We start from the raw sequence: 20860 nt of genomic DNA, 5'->3' as shown, positions 1-20860 counted from the left end.
AACATTTGGAATCATCCAAAAGTGGCCGAGAGGAAGCGACTCGAAAATTTATCAAATTCCTACAAAGTTGACTAGTAAAAAATGTCAAATGACCTCAAGATTGGACCAAATGTTGAGGTTAGAAGTGTTTTATCATGAAAACCCTTACATTATTTGAAACTACTTTGTAAATGAGATTCCATTTCCAACTCAATGGAATAATTCTTAGAAGGATTTAATACTAATTTTAGCCAAATCACCTTTTAGCTTTTATCATCGGAAAAAATCTTTTTAATGCATCAAATATGTGTTGTAATGGCAACTCAAGAGGGGTGAATTGGGTTTTAAAAAACAATGAGTTGCTCTTTGAAGGTTAAAAATTAAAACAAGTAACCACAAGCAACAAGTGGAAAAGAAGAATTTTAGAGTGATTAGGTCCAACACATGCTTATGCTTATGACCACTACCAAAGGCCACTCCTCATCTTTGGATTTCCAGTGTCTTAAGAATCAAGATTGTCTTCCTATCATAATCAAATATGAAACTCAGAAAATGATTCTCACAACTTGAAAAAGATATTGCTTTTTCAAGCTTAGTCCATATACTTGTGAAGGCTACACACATTCTATTTATAGAGAAGTCTCTGAAAAAGAGCAACCAATGCACAAGGCTGTCACTACTGCAAGTTTGGGAGGTAAATGTCTAACAGTAAAATAAAAATGACTACTAAGAGCTCCCAATGACTCTTTTTCTAAATTAGCCACTCAACCCCTGAGAATAGATTCTCTATATTTATTTGGGAGAGGGTGGGCTGGTGGCAGTGGTGGTGGTATCGGGGAACTATTGCTGCTGCTGCTGGTGGTGGTGGTGGTGAGACCATCAGGAGAGGAGAAAAAATGTGGTGTTTTGTTTTAAATATGAAATTATTACTTTGCCCATCAAATATTACACATATGCTCGTCAAAGAGAATGAATGAAATCAATTTCAATTTCAAACTTGAAACAACTCTTCATCACTATTTCAGAATTTCTATTCCATGTGATTTCTGAAAAAAAAGAGTGTATCCATCACATGAGGCTCCCACCATTTTTGGGTATGGGAAGGGTCAGAATGTACACACACTTACCCTTGCTTCGTGGAGAGCTTATTTCCTATCTTGAACCCATAACTGCTTGGTCATAGTGGAACAACCATACTACTGCGCCACGAGATTCACCCTCTATTCCATGTGATTTTCTATTTCATTGAAATAAGATGCAAAAATTAAACCAAACTACTTTGAAATAAAAAGCATTCCTCAAAACGGAAATAGAAATCATACCAAATCAGGCCCAATTCTTGTCTTTCATATCAAAGTCCAATCAATCGACTTTTAAGCTAGTTAACCCCTTAGCTTTTCTTGTTAAGGTGTTTTTTGCTTGCTCCGCATTTGATTTCTGTGAGTTTGCTGAAACTTCAACTTGGTTGATTAATCTCCGAAATCCTCAACAAGCAATCCATGCCGGTGCCGTGTACTAAATCCCTGTTTATGATCACTTCTTCATATCAAACGTTACAGATGTAAGAGGCCTCTCCCCAAACCCTTGCAGTGGACAGAGCCCCATGCCCCCATCATGTGCCCTTTTTACTATGAAGCACAAGTGAATCACTCTCTGAAACAATTCCTCAACTATTTAGTTATTGGTATCAGTAATGGTATCGGTCTCAGCCATGGTTTGAAATAGCGGTCTCATATTGGATCGGTATTGACTGAAATTGATCCTCGACCGTTGATAGATCCGGATTGATTATCCGTATCAATTCAGGGGTAAAATAGTAAAAAATTAGTACTTTAGAAAAAAAGCGGGGGGGAATCGACCGATACCCACCAATCTTATCGGATCCAGATCGGTATACCAATATCGATACCATCCCTTAAAATTCTTGGTCTCTGCATATATTGATATGGTACTGATTTGGTTTGGATCGGTAAGTATCGATCACTTTTGCCCTATTTTTTAAAAAAATGTACCTTTTTTAATTCTTTTACCCTTGAAACAACACGGGTAATTGATCTAGATCAGTCAAGTATTGGTATCAGTCTCAGCCGATACGATACTGATACTTGAAACCATGCAAGTGATTGTAGGTATGGGTGGAAATTGGAATTAGCTGATTCACTGATTCAGAGGTTCATTGGATCAATTCTACTACCCGAATCGGATCAGGAATTGCTCGATTCAAATAGAAATCAAGTTATCCAATCCTTAAAGAACTTAACCGAATCGTTAAGGAAGATAAAGTTGGGTGGCCGATTTTTACATATCTCTGTTGTTTGCGTTAGGGTAACGCAGGTGAGTGATTATTCTCTGCAGTGACTGCAATGAGCACGATGAACATCGGATGACTAAGAGCATCCAAATGTGTGTTCCGAGGTCCTCTTGGCCATCTGATGCTCACTACATCTCTACACTCACTGTCTCTGCCAAGGAAGTTTTTGCAACGCGGTTATGTCCCCTTGTATCTTTCTATTTTATTAATAAAATTTTAGGGTTCCCCACGCCGTACATAATTTTAGAGATTCCGATCGAAATCGCCTCCCTCATCGATTAGGCGTTTTAAAACCCTGCTTGAAGTTTTAACCCTTTAATTCTTTTGCATCTGTTGTTCTTCCTGCATTACAGAGAGCTTACAGAAGACAATACCCTCTTTAGCATTCTCTACAAATGGTAGATCTTCCATTATCCTTCCTCTTCTCCTTTTCTCCTTAATTAATCAAAGTAGGGTGAGGAACCGGACTCGGGAACTTCCCTTTAAGCCCAGAACTCATACGCTTTATCTGCATTTCTTCGCTCACAGAACCCCTCAACAACGTTTAAGAAGTCGAACTCATCAGGTATACCTCCTTTCCTCTTGAAGTCGAACAGTTGTTGATAGGACTCGTGATGTGATTTTTTTCTTTGGATCCATCTCACATATATCTTGTTATTGTAGGATTTCAATCCAATATTGTTACATCCGCAAAATGAGGATTCATAATCTTCATTCTTCAAATTATTGGCATGCTACTTTTTCTGCAAATGACCTTCTTTCACTTAGCCGGATGTCACATTCTGCATTGTATGGCGTGAAGAAGCAGAGATTTATTTTGGTTGTGCCATCAAAATTATCAAGTATGTCTGCTTTCTCTTTCAGGTTGAATTCAGTGTGTGTCGGAAGTAGTTATGACATTTAAAACAGTCATATTGTGTAGGTTCTGGATTATCCATCCGATGTTCTGTTCATTTCCGACCTTGTATTGATATACACAAGGTGAGTGCGCTCTAACTATGTTGAAAAATATATTTTTCCTGTAAATATTCATTACTCCCTTCTGTACCTCATTACTTATCCTGTGCCAGTTTATTGTGGATGAATCTGACAATTCAATTGAATTATCTTATATGTAGAAATCGTATACTTTTGCATCTTTGTTTACTGACAAGTATTTTGGAAGAAACTTTATTTTTGATCAATTTGGACCAGTTCTTGGCTGTTGTAGGATCTAAGTAAGGCTGATCAGTTGAACAATCTGGTTTACCATTGAGATAGTTAAGCCAGGCCTCATAATTTTGGGGGCAGTATTACATGCAAACTCTTTCAGCTTTGAAAACTTTCTGATATAAAGGCTAATTTGAATCATAGTATCTTACAGCCAAGGCCTTATTATCCTTAGTTGAAACTTGATTTCAGGGCAAGGTGAAACAAATTGTTGGGTCTACTCTCCAGGATTCAAAGGATGGGGGCTCAACGCTCATAACGAACTTTGAATCAGATAAATCAGCCGCAGAGTTTGCAAATATGTATAAAGAAGATGGACTTAAAGGCGGTCATGTAATAATGCTCGGTGCAGATTTGCTAAGTAGGTCTGCAGCTATTAAGGCCTTAAATTCCTATCCAGGTAGGTGGATTGTTGACTAGCTTTTCCGACATATCTAATTGTTTTACCTCTCAATAGGTTGTTACATGATTGAAGGTCTACATGATGGTTATATGTTATTGAAGGTCTACTTGATGGTTATATGTTTGCTCTTTGGTTCCAGAACACCTTTACTTTCAAACCTTTCAATGGATCCACTGTTACAGAGATGGTCTATGAAATTACTGTATGTTTTTATATTTATCTGTAACCTGAGTTAGCATACATGGTAATCTTTGCCTGTAAATGGAATTTTATGATGCATGGAGCATTTGGGTTGATAATTTGTAGGGCCTAATTCCTGATCCTGCCTAAAATAATGCATTGGGAATTCTTTCATATTTTCATGTAACCTATTTAAAAGCATTAGGAACTTTCCTCAATTATAAATAGAGGGCACCTTCTTGGGCCAATGAATTGGCATGACAACATGGTTTTAAGTATCGGTGCGTATCGTGCCGTATCGGTAGGCATCGGCACGATACATACCGATACGCTACATGGAATTTTGGACCCTCTTTTGCGTATCGACGTATCGGTCATATCGTATCGTGCCGTACCGATACGTACGATACTCTACGATACGAACTTTTGAAAATATGAAAATTCCCGTGAGTATCGGTACGTATCGACTGTATCGTATAGTATCGAGCTGTATCGTATAGTATCGGTACCGTATCGATACGTATCGACTGAAAATATGAAAATTCCCATGAATGTGTCTTTTGTTGTTTGAAACAAACACTTCAAACTCTTACCAACAGTTTTCTATATTTCTCTTCTTTCTTCCCCTTTGATTCACACACCTTTTTGGAGACTCAAATGGTAGATTGAAAGAAACATTGTGGAAGTGAATGGTTCAAAGAAGGAGAAAAAGGTCTTGAATCTTTACTCACTTTTTTCACCTTTAACCGTAGATTTTCAAGTTTTTTTACAAATCTAAGGTTCATCATACTTAGAATCACATTTTGTACATCATTATTACATGAAATCATTGGATTTATAAGGATTTACAAACTTTTTTCAAGAGAAAATGAGGGTTTCAATTTTTTTCAAATTTCTTAGATCTACTCATGCTCAATGATTAAAAATGTTTAGATTTTTTATATGTTATGTAAAAACAAGTGTTCTACAACTTCCATGGAAAATTTTGATTTTTCTCAAAAAAATATATTTGTCTATCAATACGATACCCTCATCATTTTGAACATTTTCAACTCTATATATTTGTCTATCAATACGATACCCTCTACTTAAGTATTTATGCATTCTACATGTTATATATAGCTTTTTTTAACTGTTTTTTTATGCAAAAGTGTATAAAAATGTGTTCCCTATCCATTTATGTGCGTATCTTTAGCGTATCTTAGCGTATCTCCTATACGATACGATACCCTCCGATACGTATCTTAATTTTGACTGACCGATACGGCGACCGATACCGATACTTTAATCCTTGCATGACAATAACTGCTTCTGCCTGTGTTTTATTTGTGAGGTTAAACTAATTTTATCTAGCATGTTAACTGATCTCTGTGGGAAAGAGGAGTTATATTTTCATGTTAACTTCCATATGAACCTTCAGTTTTCACTTCTGTTATTGACATTGAGTACTTGCAAGAATCTCCCAAAAGGCTAAAGCAATGTTTGTTCCATATGCGATTTTTATGCTTGAAAAGACCTTAAACTTGCAATTTATTTTTTTTCCTGAATTTACTGTGGGGGATGATCACTTCTAGGTGGTTTGCAAGTTGGAGGTGGGATCATGTCAGAAAATGCTTCCGGTTATCTAAAGGAAGGGGCCAGCCATGTCATTGTTACATCGGTATGTAATATGTGTCTTGATAATGGTGTTGTCAATTGTGTAGGATAACTAATTCTTCCCCTCCCCCCCCACACCCCATCACCACCCAAAAAAAAAAAAAAATCCCTCTTCAAGATGTATTTGAGGGTCTCAATTATGAACGCGAACTAAATATTTTGTACAATGACATAGTGATCCTATTTTGACTGATGAAAGGCTTCAACACTTTTTGTGACTTAAGTTACTGAACCATTTTAGGGACTCAAATATAAAAACTGCTTTTTCACATGGTAAGAGCATATAGTTCTTTCTTCCCCTTCCAAATTATTTTTAATCCACATTGTCTAGTCCTTCAGAAGTCAAAACGTGGATGTAGGTTGGGAAATTTCAAGGCCGTAGACAACAAGACTCTTGTCAAAGTCAGAGAAGGCTTTCAAGGAGATTGGCTATGGGGTGGGGTTTTGATCTGTGGAATGCTGATTGAGTTGAAGGATGGGAGGGGCATCGGGAAAAACACATGGAAACATTGCGGAAGTTAAAAAGAATACCTACCTTTACACACCTGTTTTTCTCTTCTGTAGTTTTTGTCTCTGCATTTCTAATTTGGGGCAAACCATACTTATAAGCTGCTTTCTACTGTAATTTGTTTCCATGTGTTGCAGAACCTTAAACTTATTCCTTTTTCTTTGAATTCTGTCACAGTATGCTTTTAACAATGGGCAAATGGACACTGAAAGGCTCAAGTATCTTGTCAGTGTTGTTGGAAAACAGAGGCTTGTGTTGGATCTAAGCTGCAGAAAAAAGGTATGCAAGCTGTAACACAACAACACACCCACACCCACATGCAAGTGTTTTGGAACTGAAAGTAATATTATTTTTAAATGTATTCCCTTTTTTTTTTTTTCTGTTGATAAATAAAAAAGTCTGTACCCAATGCACGAGGCTCCCGCATGTGTGAGGTCGGGAAGGTGACCTTATTGCCCGAGGAAAGAAAAAGATCTCATATGTGAAACTGGGCAACATTGGCACCATTTTGTAAACACATTTTAGGTTGAACTTCAGCAATCAAATATAGCCTGATGCAAGTTCTTTGCTGCACTGACATACAACTTTTCAACTTTATATGCTAAATATCCGGTTCTGCATGATTAGGCTTGAAAGTGTATTGACATTTGGCATTGCTCAAATCTTGCAATCTGCCTTTCAATATGAAATTTGGTAGTGGTCAGATCCAAAAGAACGAGTTTTACTTGGCTTTGGAGCTCTACGATTGAAGCGAGTGAATGGAAATCCTAAAAACTTATAACTCCATCACCAATGTTCCTAAGCTAACACTAGTATATATTGTGTCCACAATCAATTAGCAGCAAAATGCTTTAAAAACTAACACCAATCTATCTGGCTTTGGATCTCTTTCACACCCAAAACTCAAGCTCTGCTCCCTTCCTGCTCCGTTTTAATAACCCCCGTGCTCTCACAACCCGTTTCTGAAATCTCTCTCACCGCTGGGGCCCACTCACTCACTCTCACTCTCTCTCTCTCACACACACACACGCACGCACGCACGCACGCACGCACGCACGCACGCACGCTAGCTAGCTAGCTAGCTAGCTATGCCAGTCCCATGGACCAGCTTCCAGCACCAAATGGAGGTATATATTTCATGAAGGATGGGGACCTGCCAATGGATTTGTCCCAGTTGAGTTATTGCCAAAAATAGCATGATCCAACCATGTCCAACCGCTTGATTATTTAATTTATGTCTTGAACCTTTTCGAGTTTCTTTTCTTTTTTTCATTCACATTTTCCTTACCATAAAAAAAAAATGTTGATGGTGGAACGGTATAGATATCCAAAGATGTTGCTTTGTTTTGGTATGAACTCTATGATGGGCCCTATGTATTGGTGGGTCCCCATCCTCATCATAGTTTTTATACTAGGGGATTGGCCTTCGAGCTGGTTTTTAGGACTAACTTATTACTACTCTTTCATAAAGCAATTACAATGTTGAACCAAAATTTGGTATTGGAATTGGTGCTTCATGAAACATCTTGTTTCATCACTCATACACTGGTCATATGGCAACATGCAAGGTAATTCTTACCAGCCGGATAAAGTACCTCTTTCTATGAAATCGACTAAATCCAACATCAGCCCCAGCTGACACTCCTAACCATCTGAAAATGGTCTCTTCTCCTGGGTTGTTGTTTGGAAATGTATTTCAAGGTCACGGTCAATTTACTGGCTGATTTATGGGTTAAAGCCATTGTCCAGTACAAAAGGTGTGTTAATGAGTGCAAAGTTTCTTGCTAGACAATGTCAGTGAGTATAAGCTCTGGTGGTTCTGAGGGAACATTGTGAACAAAAGATTTAATTTTTAGGGACAGTTTTCCTTCAGCCATGGTCAAGGGAGAGGTCATTTGGATGGTGTTGAGAGGGTATCAGGAACGGTAAGGGGTATTTTCGACTTCGTACTATAAAGGGGGGGGGGGTGCAGACAATAATGACCCTAGATGGTGCAGGAAAACTTCCTCATTTTTTAATTCTTTTTCAATTGCTTTCTTTTGAGTTGCTATTTTTTCTGCAGGATGGTAAATATGCCATTGTCACAGAAAGATGGCAGAAGTTCAGCGATGTATATCTTGATGAGAGAACTTTGGAATTTCTTGCTGCCTATGCTGATGAATTTCTTGTTCATGGGGTTGATGTTGAAGGGAAAAAGTAAGTCCTCAAGTAAGAACCATTCACTGTGAGAGTGAAAATAAGCTCAAGTATTTTCATTGCTTTAATTGTTAAAGGAACATAAGAAGAACTTAGCAAAGACTAATTCTTGTCATATGACTTTTCTCCATGCAACTGTAGTTGGTTAATTTCATGGGATGTTAGTCAAATCGCCCAGGATTTATCAAGGACAAAAATCCACTTCTGCCAATATTAAATCACCAACGGTTGATGCTTTTTCCTTGTGGACCAACTTACGTTGTGTGTTCATTGCATGAATGTTGTCTTTGGCATAGTTAGGCACACAAGGAAGGGACTATGGATGTACCTTGAAGGCATTGCAATTGTCAAGTATGGAATTCCTTGTGATTGCTTCATTCCCCAGTATAATTGACAATCATCTAGTGATAGGGTATCCTAAACGAATTTCTGCGTTGAGCGACTGGACTAATCCCAACCCATAATCAAAGTGTAAAACCAGAGAATGTCCAATTAAACTCTTATAATTTGCATTGATTTGTTCAATATAAGTTGTATCACTGAACTTGTCAATATATACCTGACCCTTAGGTGGCCCAGAAACTTTGTTAATGAATTCATGATGACATTGCATGAAATATTGTTTCATAATGACGTTTCACGATTATCAATGAAAGTGTAGTTATGTACAGTACAGAATATGAATGTGCTGGCAATGTTATGGATGTAACTCGTCGTGAGTGAAAATAATTAGTATTAGGTGCAAACATCTAACTATATTATAATTAAAAATTTCTGCAGTGAGCCACTGTATCGTTATTAACCTATGCATCTATTCCATTTAAGGAATCAGGTAAGAATCACAAAGTTTCCAACAGAACGCTTTTCAGTTTAAATGTTCAATCAATGCAACTTGTGTAATTGAGTGATCAATATGTTTCTGAACCCCTGTGGCCCAAAACCTATTTCAATGATTTTTTCCCACATTAAAGCCTTGCCAATGAATTCATGGTTTTCAAGTGTTAGCTTATTTGGAAGTGCACTTTCTACCCTGCTGATAGGGACCTTATTTGAATTTATATAGATTGCTACACTACCTGTTCTCTTTTTCAAAGGGATTTGATTGCAGCTACATGTTATTACAGGCTAGGAATTGATGAAGAACTTGTGGCCTTACTTGGCCAGCACTCACCGGTATGTAATAAATGATTGTCTCCTTGATATTGTTCAGTGTTCATATTCCTCATGTTTCCTACGTCACATTGCGATTTTCTAAAATCTCTACAGTTTCCTGTGTTCTTTTTCTAGTGGAATGCTGTATGGGATAGTGGGGTACTCTGATTAGTGAGCCTGTCCATTTTGTGCTCCATCCCACTTTTAACAACACACAAACAAAATGTGGTTTGTGTAACCAAAATATGTAACATACCTGAAGTAATATCAGTCCGTCTCTTGTTAATTTGAAAGTACTTATAAGCTCTGATTATCTTAAGGATGGAAGAAGTGCCTTAATTGGTTTGGATGGCAGAGTGACTACTTTAGGTGATGAGTAGCCTACCATTAACAAGTTGAGGAATGTTCAAGCAGAAATCTTGTATCATGGATAGCATCTTCTAGATCCTCCTCACAGTGACATGCATGCATGCAGTAGATTGGAATTTTATCACAACATGGAGCATGCATGTTAAAGCCTAGTCTAATTCTTGGTAGGGTATGTAGAACTTTATATGGAACTTCTTAACACTGGTTTAGAGTACAACCCAATCACAGTGATTGGAATAAACGCAGGAATCCCTTATTCTTGCTCATCCTATCTAAAAAAGTTATTATCTTCCACAATTTGTCTAAAATTTTAAATTACAGTATTGGAATAAACACAAGAATCCCTTATTCTTGGTCATCCCATCAAAAAAAGTTATTTTCCACAATTTGTCCAAAATTTTAAAGATTGCATCCACATGCATAATAATGCCATGTATTTTATTAAGTTATTTAATTCATTCTACTTTGGTTTCAGATTCCAGTGACTTATGCTGGTGGTGTTATAACAATGGATGATTTAGAAAGGATAAAGGTGGCTGGGATGGGACGAGTAGATGTTACTGTGGGGAGTGCCTTGGATATTTTTGGTGGCAATTTGGCTTACAAAGACGTCGTCGCTTGGCACAAAGAACAGGAGGCCTTCGCAGTTTAGGGGCTTACAGAGACGTTCCTCGCCAGCCATGTGAAGATGTTTTTATTCTTGGAACATCTTTGGATATGTTCAAGGGGCGCTGCTTGAACTTCAAATGCAAACATGCTCGAATATAAACCAGATTTGGGAGCTACAGGCCTGTTATGAGGGCACTATCAACAAGGCGTTCATTGTTCCCCAAAGATTTAAGAAAACTTTCGCTTATGAAATTGCAGCTCACCGCTCCTTGAGGAAAACACGCTCGAATATAAACCAGATTTGGGAGCTACAGGCCTGTTATGAGGGCACTGCTTGAACTTCAAATGCATGCCAATGCACAGATCGGCTTCTTGATAAGTACTCAACAAGCCGATCTGTGCATTGGCATGCATTTGAAGTTCAAGCAGTGCCCTCATAACAGGCCTGTAGCTCCCAAATCTGGTTTATATTCGAGCGTGTTTTCCTCAAGGAGCGGTGAGCTGCAATTTCATAAGCGAAAGTTTTCTTAAATCTTTGGGGAACAATGAACGCCTTGTTGAGTACTTATCAACAAGCCATTGAGGCTAGCAAGACTTGTTTTCTGTCAAGAAATTGGGAGAAACATGAACCCAATTACAATAAAGTGGGAAGTTGGTGGCACATTACTTGCACACATATTTGGTTCACACATGACTTACTTCTTCTATTCACCAATCAAAATCTCAAGCCAAACCTAGCTTGTGATAAAACCCAACAGTTTTTTTTTTTTGGGCCAGAACTAGTAAAAGAAGTACTAATCAGGTACATTAGTTATACATAATCCATGATTTATTCTACGTTGCTGAGCCGATAGTACTACAGATAGTAAGTGATGCATGGGTGGGCAACTATCTACTTCTTTGTAGTGAAAGGTTATAGATCCCAAGAGGTTCTTGATTTGCGAAAATGTAGCAAGATGTGGAAGCGGCCAAGCTTCCCCAGTGGGTTGTGAAATAAGATGAACTAACTTCATTTTTGAGAACCAAACTTCATTTATATTCCATCATTTGTGGATCATCATCTTCATGCCTTTCAAGATTCTTTTTGCCTCGATTTCCTCTCTTTGAGTTGCTACAAAAGAATTTGTGTTGATGAGCCTAAACTTGCCCCTGACAAGAATTCTATATGCCCATCCTGAAATTGAGTTCAAAAGATTAGTTGCACCAGCACAAACCAAAACTGGGTATGACAAATAAGGGGTATGAAAACCTGTAGTCAAGCTGGCTCGACTATCTGTATTTAAGATATATTCATTTAGGCACATGGGATGTAGCTTAAGCTGAGCAATCCATTTGTTAATATTTGTCAATACTAAAGCAGGGTTAGGCTTGATGTTAGATGCAATTATTTCATTTTTATGTTTCCAAATAAAATATAAAGTTATTGGGAAACCATTTTATGGTGAAAGAAATAATTGACCACCTATGCGAAAGTTGTTGGATTTATTGGATTTATTGCTCAGCTTAAGCTGAGCAATCCATTTGTTAATATTTGTCAATACTAAAGTAGGGTTAGGCTTGATGTCAGATGTAATTATTTCATTTTTATGTTTCCACATAAAATATAAAGTTATTGGGAAACCATTTTATGGTGAAAGAAATAATTGACCACCTACGCGAAAGTTGTTGGATTTATGTTTTGTGATCATAATCCCATTGAACCGGCAGCCCAAATGTGTGAGGTGGAATCACACAAAAAGAAAAGGTGGTGGGTAGTTTCTGTATGTTGGCTATAGAACACGCGGGAAGTATCCATGTTCATCCATGTTCATCCATTTCCCTAATAAAGCTCGGATCGGTATTCCGTTGTGTGAAATACTCCATAAAACATTTTGAATTTTGGGTGGAATTTTAATTTCCAAAGAAATTTACACCATTTCCTGGCAATGATTTGACTTAAACTTTGATTACACCCCCCCCCCCCCCAAGCCTTGGTGGAATACACCCAATTGGTGGTTATAGTGCATCGTCATTTATCATTTGAGATGTTGGAATGAACATGGGAATTTCCATGATGTTTGTATTGAAAATTGATCCCAATGACTCTATGTTCCAAGAGTTGTTATGAATAAAATAACTTACCTTATATCTCCTGTTCAAGTTCAAAACCGAACATAGTTTTTTTTTTTTTTTTAAACAAAAGGAAACCAACAATATATCATAGATTGTACATCAAGAAGGGGAACGGGGGATGGGATAGAGATCCTCCTTGTGAGGATCCAAAAAGCAAGTAGTTTTACAAAAAAAATATAACTCCATCTGCAGGAGATTTAAAGCAAAAATTGAGTTTAGCGAGAAAAGTTTAGCTCCATCAACAATGAATATCAAGCAAAGGCCACAAAAAATCGTCAAAGTTGGTTGGCAAAATTTGGGCATTGTTTAAGTCTGTCCAAATCGCTCTGTGCAAGCATCCTTCCTCCTTCGCTTGTTCACGCCCATGAGCAATCCCCTCGTGTAAGCCTCATTTGTGTTTCTTGTCATCATATAGTTAGCCTGAAATAATCCTACTTTGTGGACATTAACAATGCAACAAGCCCAAGCAGAAGTTGACATAAAAGCATCAATGACTCCCACACAAATTATAGTCGATGGGGTCCACGAAGGGGTGGAGGGGAGATTGGATATATTATAGGTTGAAATCACTTGATTGGCCATATCAAAGGGCGTTGGATGATCAATCCATTGATTCAACAGTCGTAATATAACATACGGGTTGGCATTCTCCTGTTTGAAAGTGACAACATACCTATGGTGCCAGATGTAATAACAAGTGACAATAAAGCAATGGAAAAATTGAGATAAATCTTTGTGTGGAACAATGTGAAACAGATACATCAAGGCCATGGGAAAAGAAGCTGCAGCAAGAGGTTCAGGGCAAAATCCCAACGGACTTGCAGCCCAAATCCTTTTAGTAAATTCACAATGAAGAAAATTTGTAAATGAGACTCGTCCTTATCTTGACAGAGACCACAAAGAGGGTCAATGTCCACTCATTTCCCTAGAATGTCCTTTGTAGGGACCCCTCCAAGAGCCAATCTCCAAAAAAAGACTTTAAATTTCGGATGAAGTTTGAGTTTCCATAGAAACGGCCACCAATGTAAGCAAAGAGATGAGCATGTACACCTGTTTAATAATCCATAGTTGTTAGTAGGCACATTGGTAGATAAGAATTTAGTAGCCAATTTGGTTGAGAAGGCCCCTGATTTAGAAAGTTTACAAGCCCATGAATCATGAACGTGAGAGATTGGGATTTCAAGAATTTAATCAACAACATGAGCTGGGACTAAAGAAGATAGTAAATTAACATTCCATATATGCATTTGTAATAAAATCACTTAACTGAGACATAGGAGTAGGAGTAGGTCGATTATCATGGAACCCCAGGAGAGAAGATTCAGTTATGTTCGGTACCCATGGGTCATACCAAAAGAAAGTCTTACCCCCATTACCTATTTTACGACACACCATTTTTTGAAGAGTTGGAAGAATACTTACAGTGCTTCTCCAGGCAATAGATCCACCATTTTTAAGTGATAGTTGAAAGGTCAAAGTGATAGTCAAGACAATCTAATGGTTGATTATAGTTGAAAGGGGAGTGTGGCCCTAGTGACCAGACACATGAGGGGTGAAATGATCGGCCTTCCTCCCATAAAAGGGAAAATGACTTCTTTGTGGATGCTTCCTTGTGAGTTTCATTGGTCTTCATGTACATCTAGGAACCACACTCTCTCACAGGAAACACTTTCCCTAATTGAAAATAGGAGAAAAGTTCAATTCAAAGTACATGGGGCATATATTTTTAGTTAACCCAACAAGTTTGACATGACTATAAATAGGAAAAAAAAAAAAATCAATTAGCCATGTCAATCATCCATGTGGCCTAAGATCACATACTTGAGACCTTTATGTATATTTAAGGATCTAACAGTTGTCTCACTTGTTGCCATTTATAGGCAAAGAGTGGCATATATAGAAGCAAAATGGACAGGTATTGAATCCTCACATGTAGGTATAGATGTTCTACATGCAAAGGATTCATTCTCAACAAACTCATCCTGCTAGACTTTTTATTTATTTATTTATTTATTTTTTATTGCACCAGAAAAAAGACTTAATTTTTTAAGATATACATACCACGTGCTGAAATAGAATCCCGCTCGGATTAAAAAGGGTACTCTGGCAAATAGCTACACCCAAGGAGGTATTTTCTAACCCATAGAGAAATTTCCTACTACCTAGGGTGGTATTTGCAAACTCATAGTATAAGAAGGCCAATGGTATTCTCAATCCCTGGCCTATACATAATGAGGTTGAGTGCCCATTTGTACTTTCTTAGTAGCTTCCTACCCTTTATGGGTTCTTACCAGAAAAAGGAAAAAAACTAGGGGAATTTACTATCACTCCCCTACACTTGGCCTATATTTACTAAAACTCCCCTATCTTTTACTTTTTTACTGATACTCCCCTGTTTTTTGATTTTTACATCTCTTTCTCCCCTACTCTTTTTAAATACCTAGATTACCCTTCCTTTTCACTGGTAACCTATTACATTTTTTTTCATATTGATTGGTTTAAAATATGATTTGAACCAAATCACTTAAAAGTTTGGTCTCATCCAATCATCAAGGATATTGATTGATCTGTCCTTAAAGATATTATTTATTTATTATCATTATTATTTTTTTATTTCGTCTCATCCAATCATTAGGGATGTTGTTTATTTATTATTATTATTATTATTATTTTTTCTCATCCATCATCACAAATTTAGCAATCTATTTTTTTATCGGTATTAGATTGGTATCTGTCTCAGCTAATCTAAGATTGAAAAAAATAAAAAATGCGTGACACCCGATTGGAACATATGATACCGATATAGATATAGATTAGATACAAAATTATTCTTTTTTGAATTTATAATATCCTTATGATTAGATGAAACAAAACTTGTTAGTGGTTTGGTTCAAACCATGTTTTGAATCAATAAATTTGAAAAAAAAAAAGTGTAATAGGTTACAAGTGAAAAGGAAGGGTAAACTAGGCATTTAAAAAGAATAGGGGAGAAAGAGATGTAAAAATCAGAGGGAAAATTACCTGATTACCGAGTATTGGGTTTGGTTTTACAGAAATACCCACGATGGGTTTCACTCAACGTATATACCCAAAACCAGTTTGCGTATTACCAAAATACCCAAAACAGTGGAAGCCGTAAGCCAGACTTCGTATCCCTACGCGTTGGACATTATTCATGTTCCAATCGGTGAAAAAAATTCTGATTTCAAGTTTAATCGTCTTCTACAATCGACTCTTTAATGTCCGATGATCTGATCGCGTTATTGAGGGCATAAGTTGCTGTTCGGACTATGTATTTCCGAAAGGGGAAAGAATGGGTTGATGATTTCAGTTGTTCGGACTATGGATTTCCGAGAGGAGGAAGACTTGGTTGCTGGTTTCAGGAGATGGCACTCTTAAATAAGAATGGAGGGAGAAGGACGGCGGGAGAAGGAGTCGAGGGAGAAGAATCAATTGACACACCCATCCACTTCTCATTCACACACAGAGAGAGACAGAGGAGGGGAGAGAACTGGTGCTGCGTGAGTGCTCTCCTCTAGTTTACGATTCTGAAGTTTCTTCTCTTGGAACCGTTTGTTGTTCCTGTCACTTCTTCTGGTGCTGCTCCGGCTCCTGCTCCATCGCCATGGGAGAAAGACAAAGGAGGCGAGAGAACTCAGACTAGACACAGTGACTGTGCGTGTCACTGTCATTTAGGGCGTGGGTCTATGCGAGTGCTCTATTGGGATCAACAAACCTTATATCATTCATCTTCTTTGGGTTGGATGTTCATATGAGGTGAGCAAAGATTTTGTTTTCAGCCTATTTTCCATGTCATACGTTTTTTGTTTTTGTAATCTGTGTGTTCTTTTTTTTTTTCTCACTTCACAGAGAATCGAAAGAATCCCATTCCCATGTTTGTTCGTGGGTTTGCGTGAGTGCTCTGTTGGGATCAACAAACCTTACCATCGGTCATCTTCTTCCCATAACTTGAGGTAAGCAATGATCTTTTGGTGTTTCAGTTTTCCATGTCTTACTGATTTTGTTTATGTAATCTGTGTTCTTTTAATATATTTTTTTTCTCACTACACAGAGAATCGAACGAATCCCATTCCCATGTTGGTTCGTTCGAACCTCTTACTATTCCTTTGAGAATGGGAGTCACATTTCTGATATTGGTTTATAGCATTTTCATTCTTGTTCTCTTTTATTAGACGAATTCACAGAAACTTATATCTTGATGTTTGTATCATACATGGGTCTTTCGTTATTATTATTATTTTTTTTATTATTATTATGAATGGCACATTCAATTGTTCAAACTAAAAAAAGAGAGTACATAGATATGGTTGATTGTAGAGTTGGTGACTAGTAGCCTAGTAGGTGTTTGATGTAATGCCTCAATGGAATCAAGGGAATTACAACATGCTCTATGGTTTCTGGAAATGGTGTAAGATCTTATCTGAAACAGTTTGGGATGTTTAACCGATGGTTTAATGGTTGAGGAACAATGATGAGATTAGATTTTCTTGTTAAACTAAAATTGGAGTTTGATAGTCGAAAATTTCAATTTCATAAGAAAATTGTGGCGGGTCAGGAATTTATGGTTTAAAATAGGATGGAAATCAAGCTTGCTGGTTTGTGTTTGATTTCATTGAAAGGGCTGAAAAGGTTTAAGAGTGTGGAGTCAAATTAGGAAGCATAGAAAGCTTAAAGGTGGTTTATTATGCAGGTCTCAATGGGAAAGAATACAATTATTCTTACTTAGGACTAAGTAGCTATGAGAAGAACTAAAATATATACACTTTCTTTTCAATGATAATATGCATTGATGTTGGATGAAAGGTGTCCTCAAGTGCCATTGTAACTACTATTAAAAGGACAAACAAGTGAACTCAATGTAGGTTGTTGCTGTCCAGCAGACACACAAAGATAATCAGAATCCAAGACCTACTATCAGAAGCATGTGTAATAGAAAAATGCTGCATTTGTAGAACATAGAAAGAATTTCAAAATTTATACAGCTTGTTAGTGAATGAGACTATTTCTTAGAGAAACTGTTAGAATTGAGATCTTTATAGATCCCTTGCCTCATGCACTATTACAATTAAGGCCTTTGAAATATCAAAGTTTAGGGTGTTCTTCACCTTGGTTCTTGTTCTCTGGTTGTGTGACTCTAGTTCATTTTTTATTTCTTTCATATCTATTTCTACAATCGTGAATAAAATTTCTTTCCCTTTCTTTCATTCCGTTAAGCAAGGAGAAACAGTACAACTTCATGATGATAAGAATGAAAGGCTACTGAGTTTTATAAGGTGTCTCATTGACTGCTTCTAGGTAACAGTTCTCCAAAATAAGACTCCTTCTTTAGTAAATGGGACCATGCTGAATGTTTTTCTCTTTTATTTTTTACGTCTCTTACACCTCTATGTGTGTCTCAAGTGGTCTGTTGAAGACCCATCGGTCTGGGCTGTGCCATTACCTAATATGAATTGATTTTACAAATCCATTATTTATACAGTAAGTCAATTTGGGAATTGTTTTTTTTTTTTTTTTTTTTTTTTATTTGATTTTCCATAGCTTAGTCCCAACAAAGGAAGAATATCCGTTGTTCCAGTAGTGACAGCTCTGTCTTACCGAGTCACTTGGGTATCTGTCCCATTGGTTTCTTGAAACGACATGATTCATTTTCCTTTGACACAAATTTTGGGCGTTTACGGGGTTGGGGCGTGTTGGAGGTGGAAGCCTATTATTCAGTTTTCTTTTCTTTTTCCGTTCTTACATATTTTCTTATAGTGCTTGTGATTTCAATTGTGTAACTAATGTAATGCTGCTTTTAGGCCAATGATTGTACTATATTAGAGTCCAAACTGTTAGCTAAAATGGGTCATCTTGTTCAGATGGTTTGGCCCCTGAATAGTATAAATTTTGTATTATAACTGGTCTTGACAGGGCCAAATTCACTGGTTTAGTCGATAATAATTCATAGCAAATGGCAATGTATGTTGTTTATTTTTCCTCGCATGGAAAGAACTTGTAATTTTGTTACTTATTGTTGTTCCTTCATTCTTTCATACGTGCATTTCAATACTTGGGTTTTGCTTTATTGAATCTGTTTATGGAAAAGAGTTAAATCATCTAACCATGTCATAAAGAGAATTCCATTCTATAGAGTCAGTGGATGTCCTGTGCAATCTTACCTGCAATACCTATACAAGTCCTTTACGCAGCTACTATTTGGTGTGTCTACTATAACAAAACATGATAGGATCCCTCCTCCACCCCCCCTCACCCATACACCCCCACCCACCCATACGCCTTATGCTGAGAGGCCATTCAGGCAAGCAATGTGGAACAAAATAGCTTAAACTACCTAGGCGATTCCAGTATTTTAGTTAGATTGTTGGGAAATTAATGAATAATCTCTTCATAAGACTAAGGGGCTATTAGGATTCTATGCAACCTGGTAGTTCTGGACTCCATCTTGCTTCCCTCTTTGTATTTACAATCAAGGATTTGCTTTCTCATTAAGATCTTACTTCATGTACATAGACGGTATGGATAAATTGTAATTGGATCACCACATATATGTTAATATGAGAAAATTTTACTCAATTTATTTCTAGTTTTCTGATTGTCTTGTGGTTATGTTGTTAGTTACTATTTGTTTGAGGAAGGAACTCAGTTGAAAAATCTATTTCCACATTAGTTATTCTATTACCATCTCTGCTAGCTGGTATGATATAAATGAGCTGGGTTCATATCATCTCTATAATTTTAAATTTATTGAATACCTAGAAAAGCAGCATGAACTCTGAATAGTTTTGTTGTAGATGTATGATACATTTAACCAATTCTGAATGTTGTGGTGCTACTGATTCTATATTTGAAGACCCTACATTGTTGCTGCTCTATTTTTCCACATTAAACCCCCTCTCTTGGCGTCCATCAGAGGTAAGAGTAAATCCCCCTTTTTATTTGGTTCTCTTTGTTGCCTTCAACACCAAACGAGGCTTGCCAACCTCGTTAATTTAGGACTAGATTTGACAAACAAAACTAGACCAAAAACTGCATGAAAATTAAACCAAAGAACAACCGCATAACCTCCACAATAATCCGTAGCGGATTGATATACCAGGAAGAAAAATCAGAACACAGACCAAAGGGTAACAGTAAATATCAATCACAATACCCAATATTATCTAGCCCAGATTTCAGTAGATCCAATAAACTAAGATCCTATAGTATTAATAAGATGGAGCAGTTCCAAAACAACAACAGGAAAATGGCAGAACTGAATTAAATAGATCAGTTACAGATTCTGTTTAAATTGTGGCAGATCTACTGCAGGACAAAATTCAGTTTAACTCTCTAACGCATCTTAGAATCAGACCTACTTTGGGTCGATCCATCAGCGAGTATAGGGGAACAATCAACCTCAATTTGGGGCTTAAATAGTGGTTGGAACTGGCTCAGCAGAAGAGGCCAAAAGGTTCTATTTCAGAATTTTTTGGGCAAAAAAGTTGTAGTATAAATACCTGTGTTGCAGCAGTGTAAGATCTTGAGAAAAGAGAAGACTTGACCGGGGTACTAGAACCTGAAAAGACACCCTGGACTTCATGCCACACTGATTCCTCAGATTACACACCAACCATAAAAGGAGATCAAACACACAACAGATTCTCACAGAGAAGCAGTGACATCAGCATAATTTTTGTTTCACAAAATCGTGTGGCATAAAAGAACCCCTTTCCTTTATTTATAATGATGGGGAATGTTTACAAAAATTGGTAACTCAAAGTTACTAGAACTGAAATAAAAAAACTACTGATATTTAGACACTAAAAAACTGAGATTGTAAACTAATGAAAAAGGAAACTAGATATAGACTGGAATTAGAAACTAATATTGGACTGAAAATAGAAGCTAAAATTAGAAACTAATTAATAAACTAAATCCCCATCAACACCCAAGCCGTGGGGCTTGGAAACAGCCTTGGTCTACCCTCTTCCTCCTTCTGGAATATGTTTTCAGTTTTACATCACTCATCAAGCAGAAATCCCAACAAAATGAATTCTTAAAGAGAGATTGGTAGCTGAGGATGGAAAGCATTTGGCATTTGCCCAATCAGATCTGGATTAAAACCCATCCTCACCATAACTTTAAAGCCACTGTTGGATGCTAACAGTAATTTAAT

General features: G+C 37.1%; 1 protein-coding gene and 1 long non-coding RNA gene across 2 annotated transcripts in view; both read left to right on the top strand.

Annotated features, from left to right (window-relative positions):
• The first annotated feature begins 2372 nt into the window (after positions 1-2372).
• LOC122058460 (1-(5-phosphoribosyl)-5-[(5-phosphoribosylamino)methylideneamino] imidazole-4-carboxamide isomerase, chloroplastic) lies at positions 2373-10918 on the top strand. Its single transcript, XM_042621151.1, has 9 exons — positions 2373-2855; positions 2954-3132; positions 3213-3271; positions 3692-3899; positions 5657-5742; positions 6424-6525; positions 8309-8442; positions 9567-9615; positions 10439-10918. Exons 2-9 carry the CDS (start codon positions 2985-2987, stop codon positions 10613-10615), a joined length of 963 nt encoding a protein of 320 aa, XP_042477085.1. The 5' UTR covers positions 2373-2855; positions 2954-2984; the 3' UTR covers positions 10616-10918.
• A 5122-nt stretch (positions 10919-16040) lies between these two features.
• LOC122057252 overlaps positions 16041-20860 on the top strand; it is a 29749-nt gene continuing 24929 nt past the window's right edge. Inside the window, exons 1-2 of the long non-coding RNA XR_006133498.1 lie at positions 16041-16461; positions 16555-16658. This is a non-coding gene — a long non-coding RNA (uncharacterized LOC122057252). The remainder of the gene's footprint in view (positions 16462-16554; positions 16659-20860) is intronic.

Source organism: Macadamia integrifolia, chromosome 12, assembly GCF_013358625.1.
Source record: "Macadamia integrifolia cultivar HAES 741 chromosome 12, SCU_Mint_v3, whole genome shotgun sequence".
Taxonomy (NCBI): Eukaryota; Viridiplantae; Streptophyta; class Magnoliopsida; order Proteales; family Proteaceae; genus Macadamia; species Macadamia integrifolia.
The sequence above is the reverse complement of the archived record's forward strand: the minus strand, read 5'-3'. Positions and strand labels throughout refer to the sequence as shown.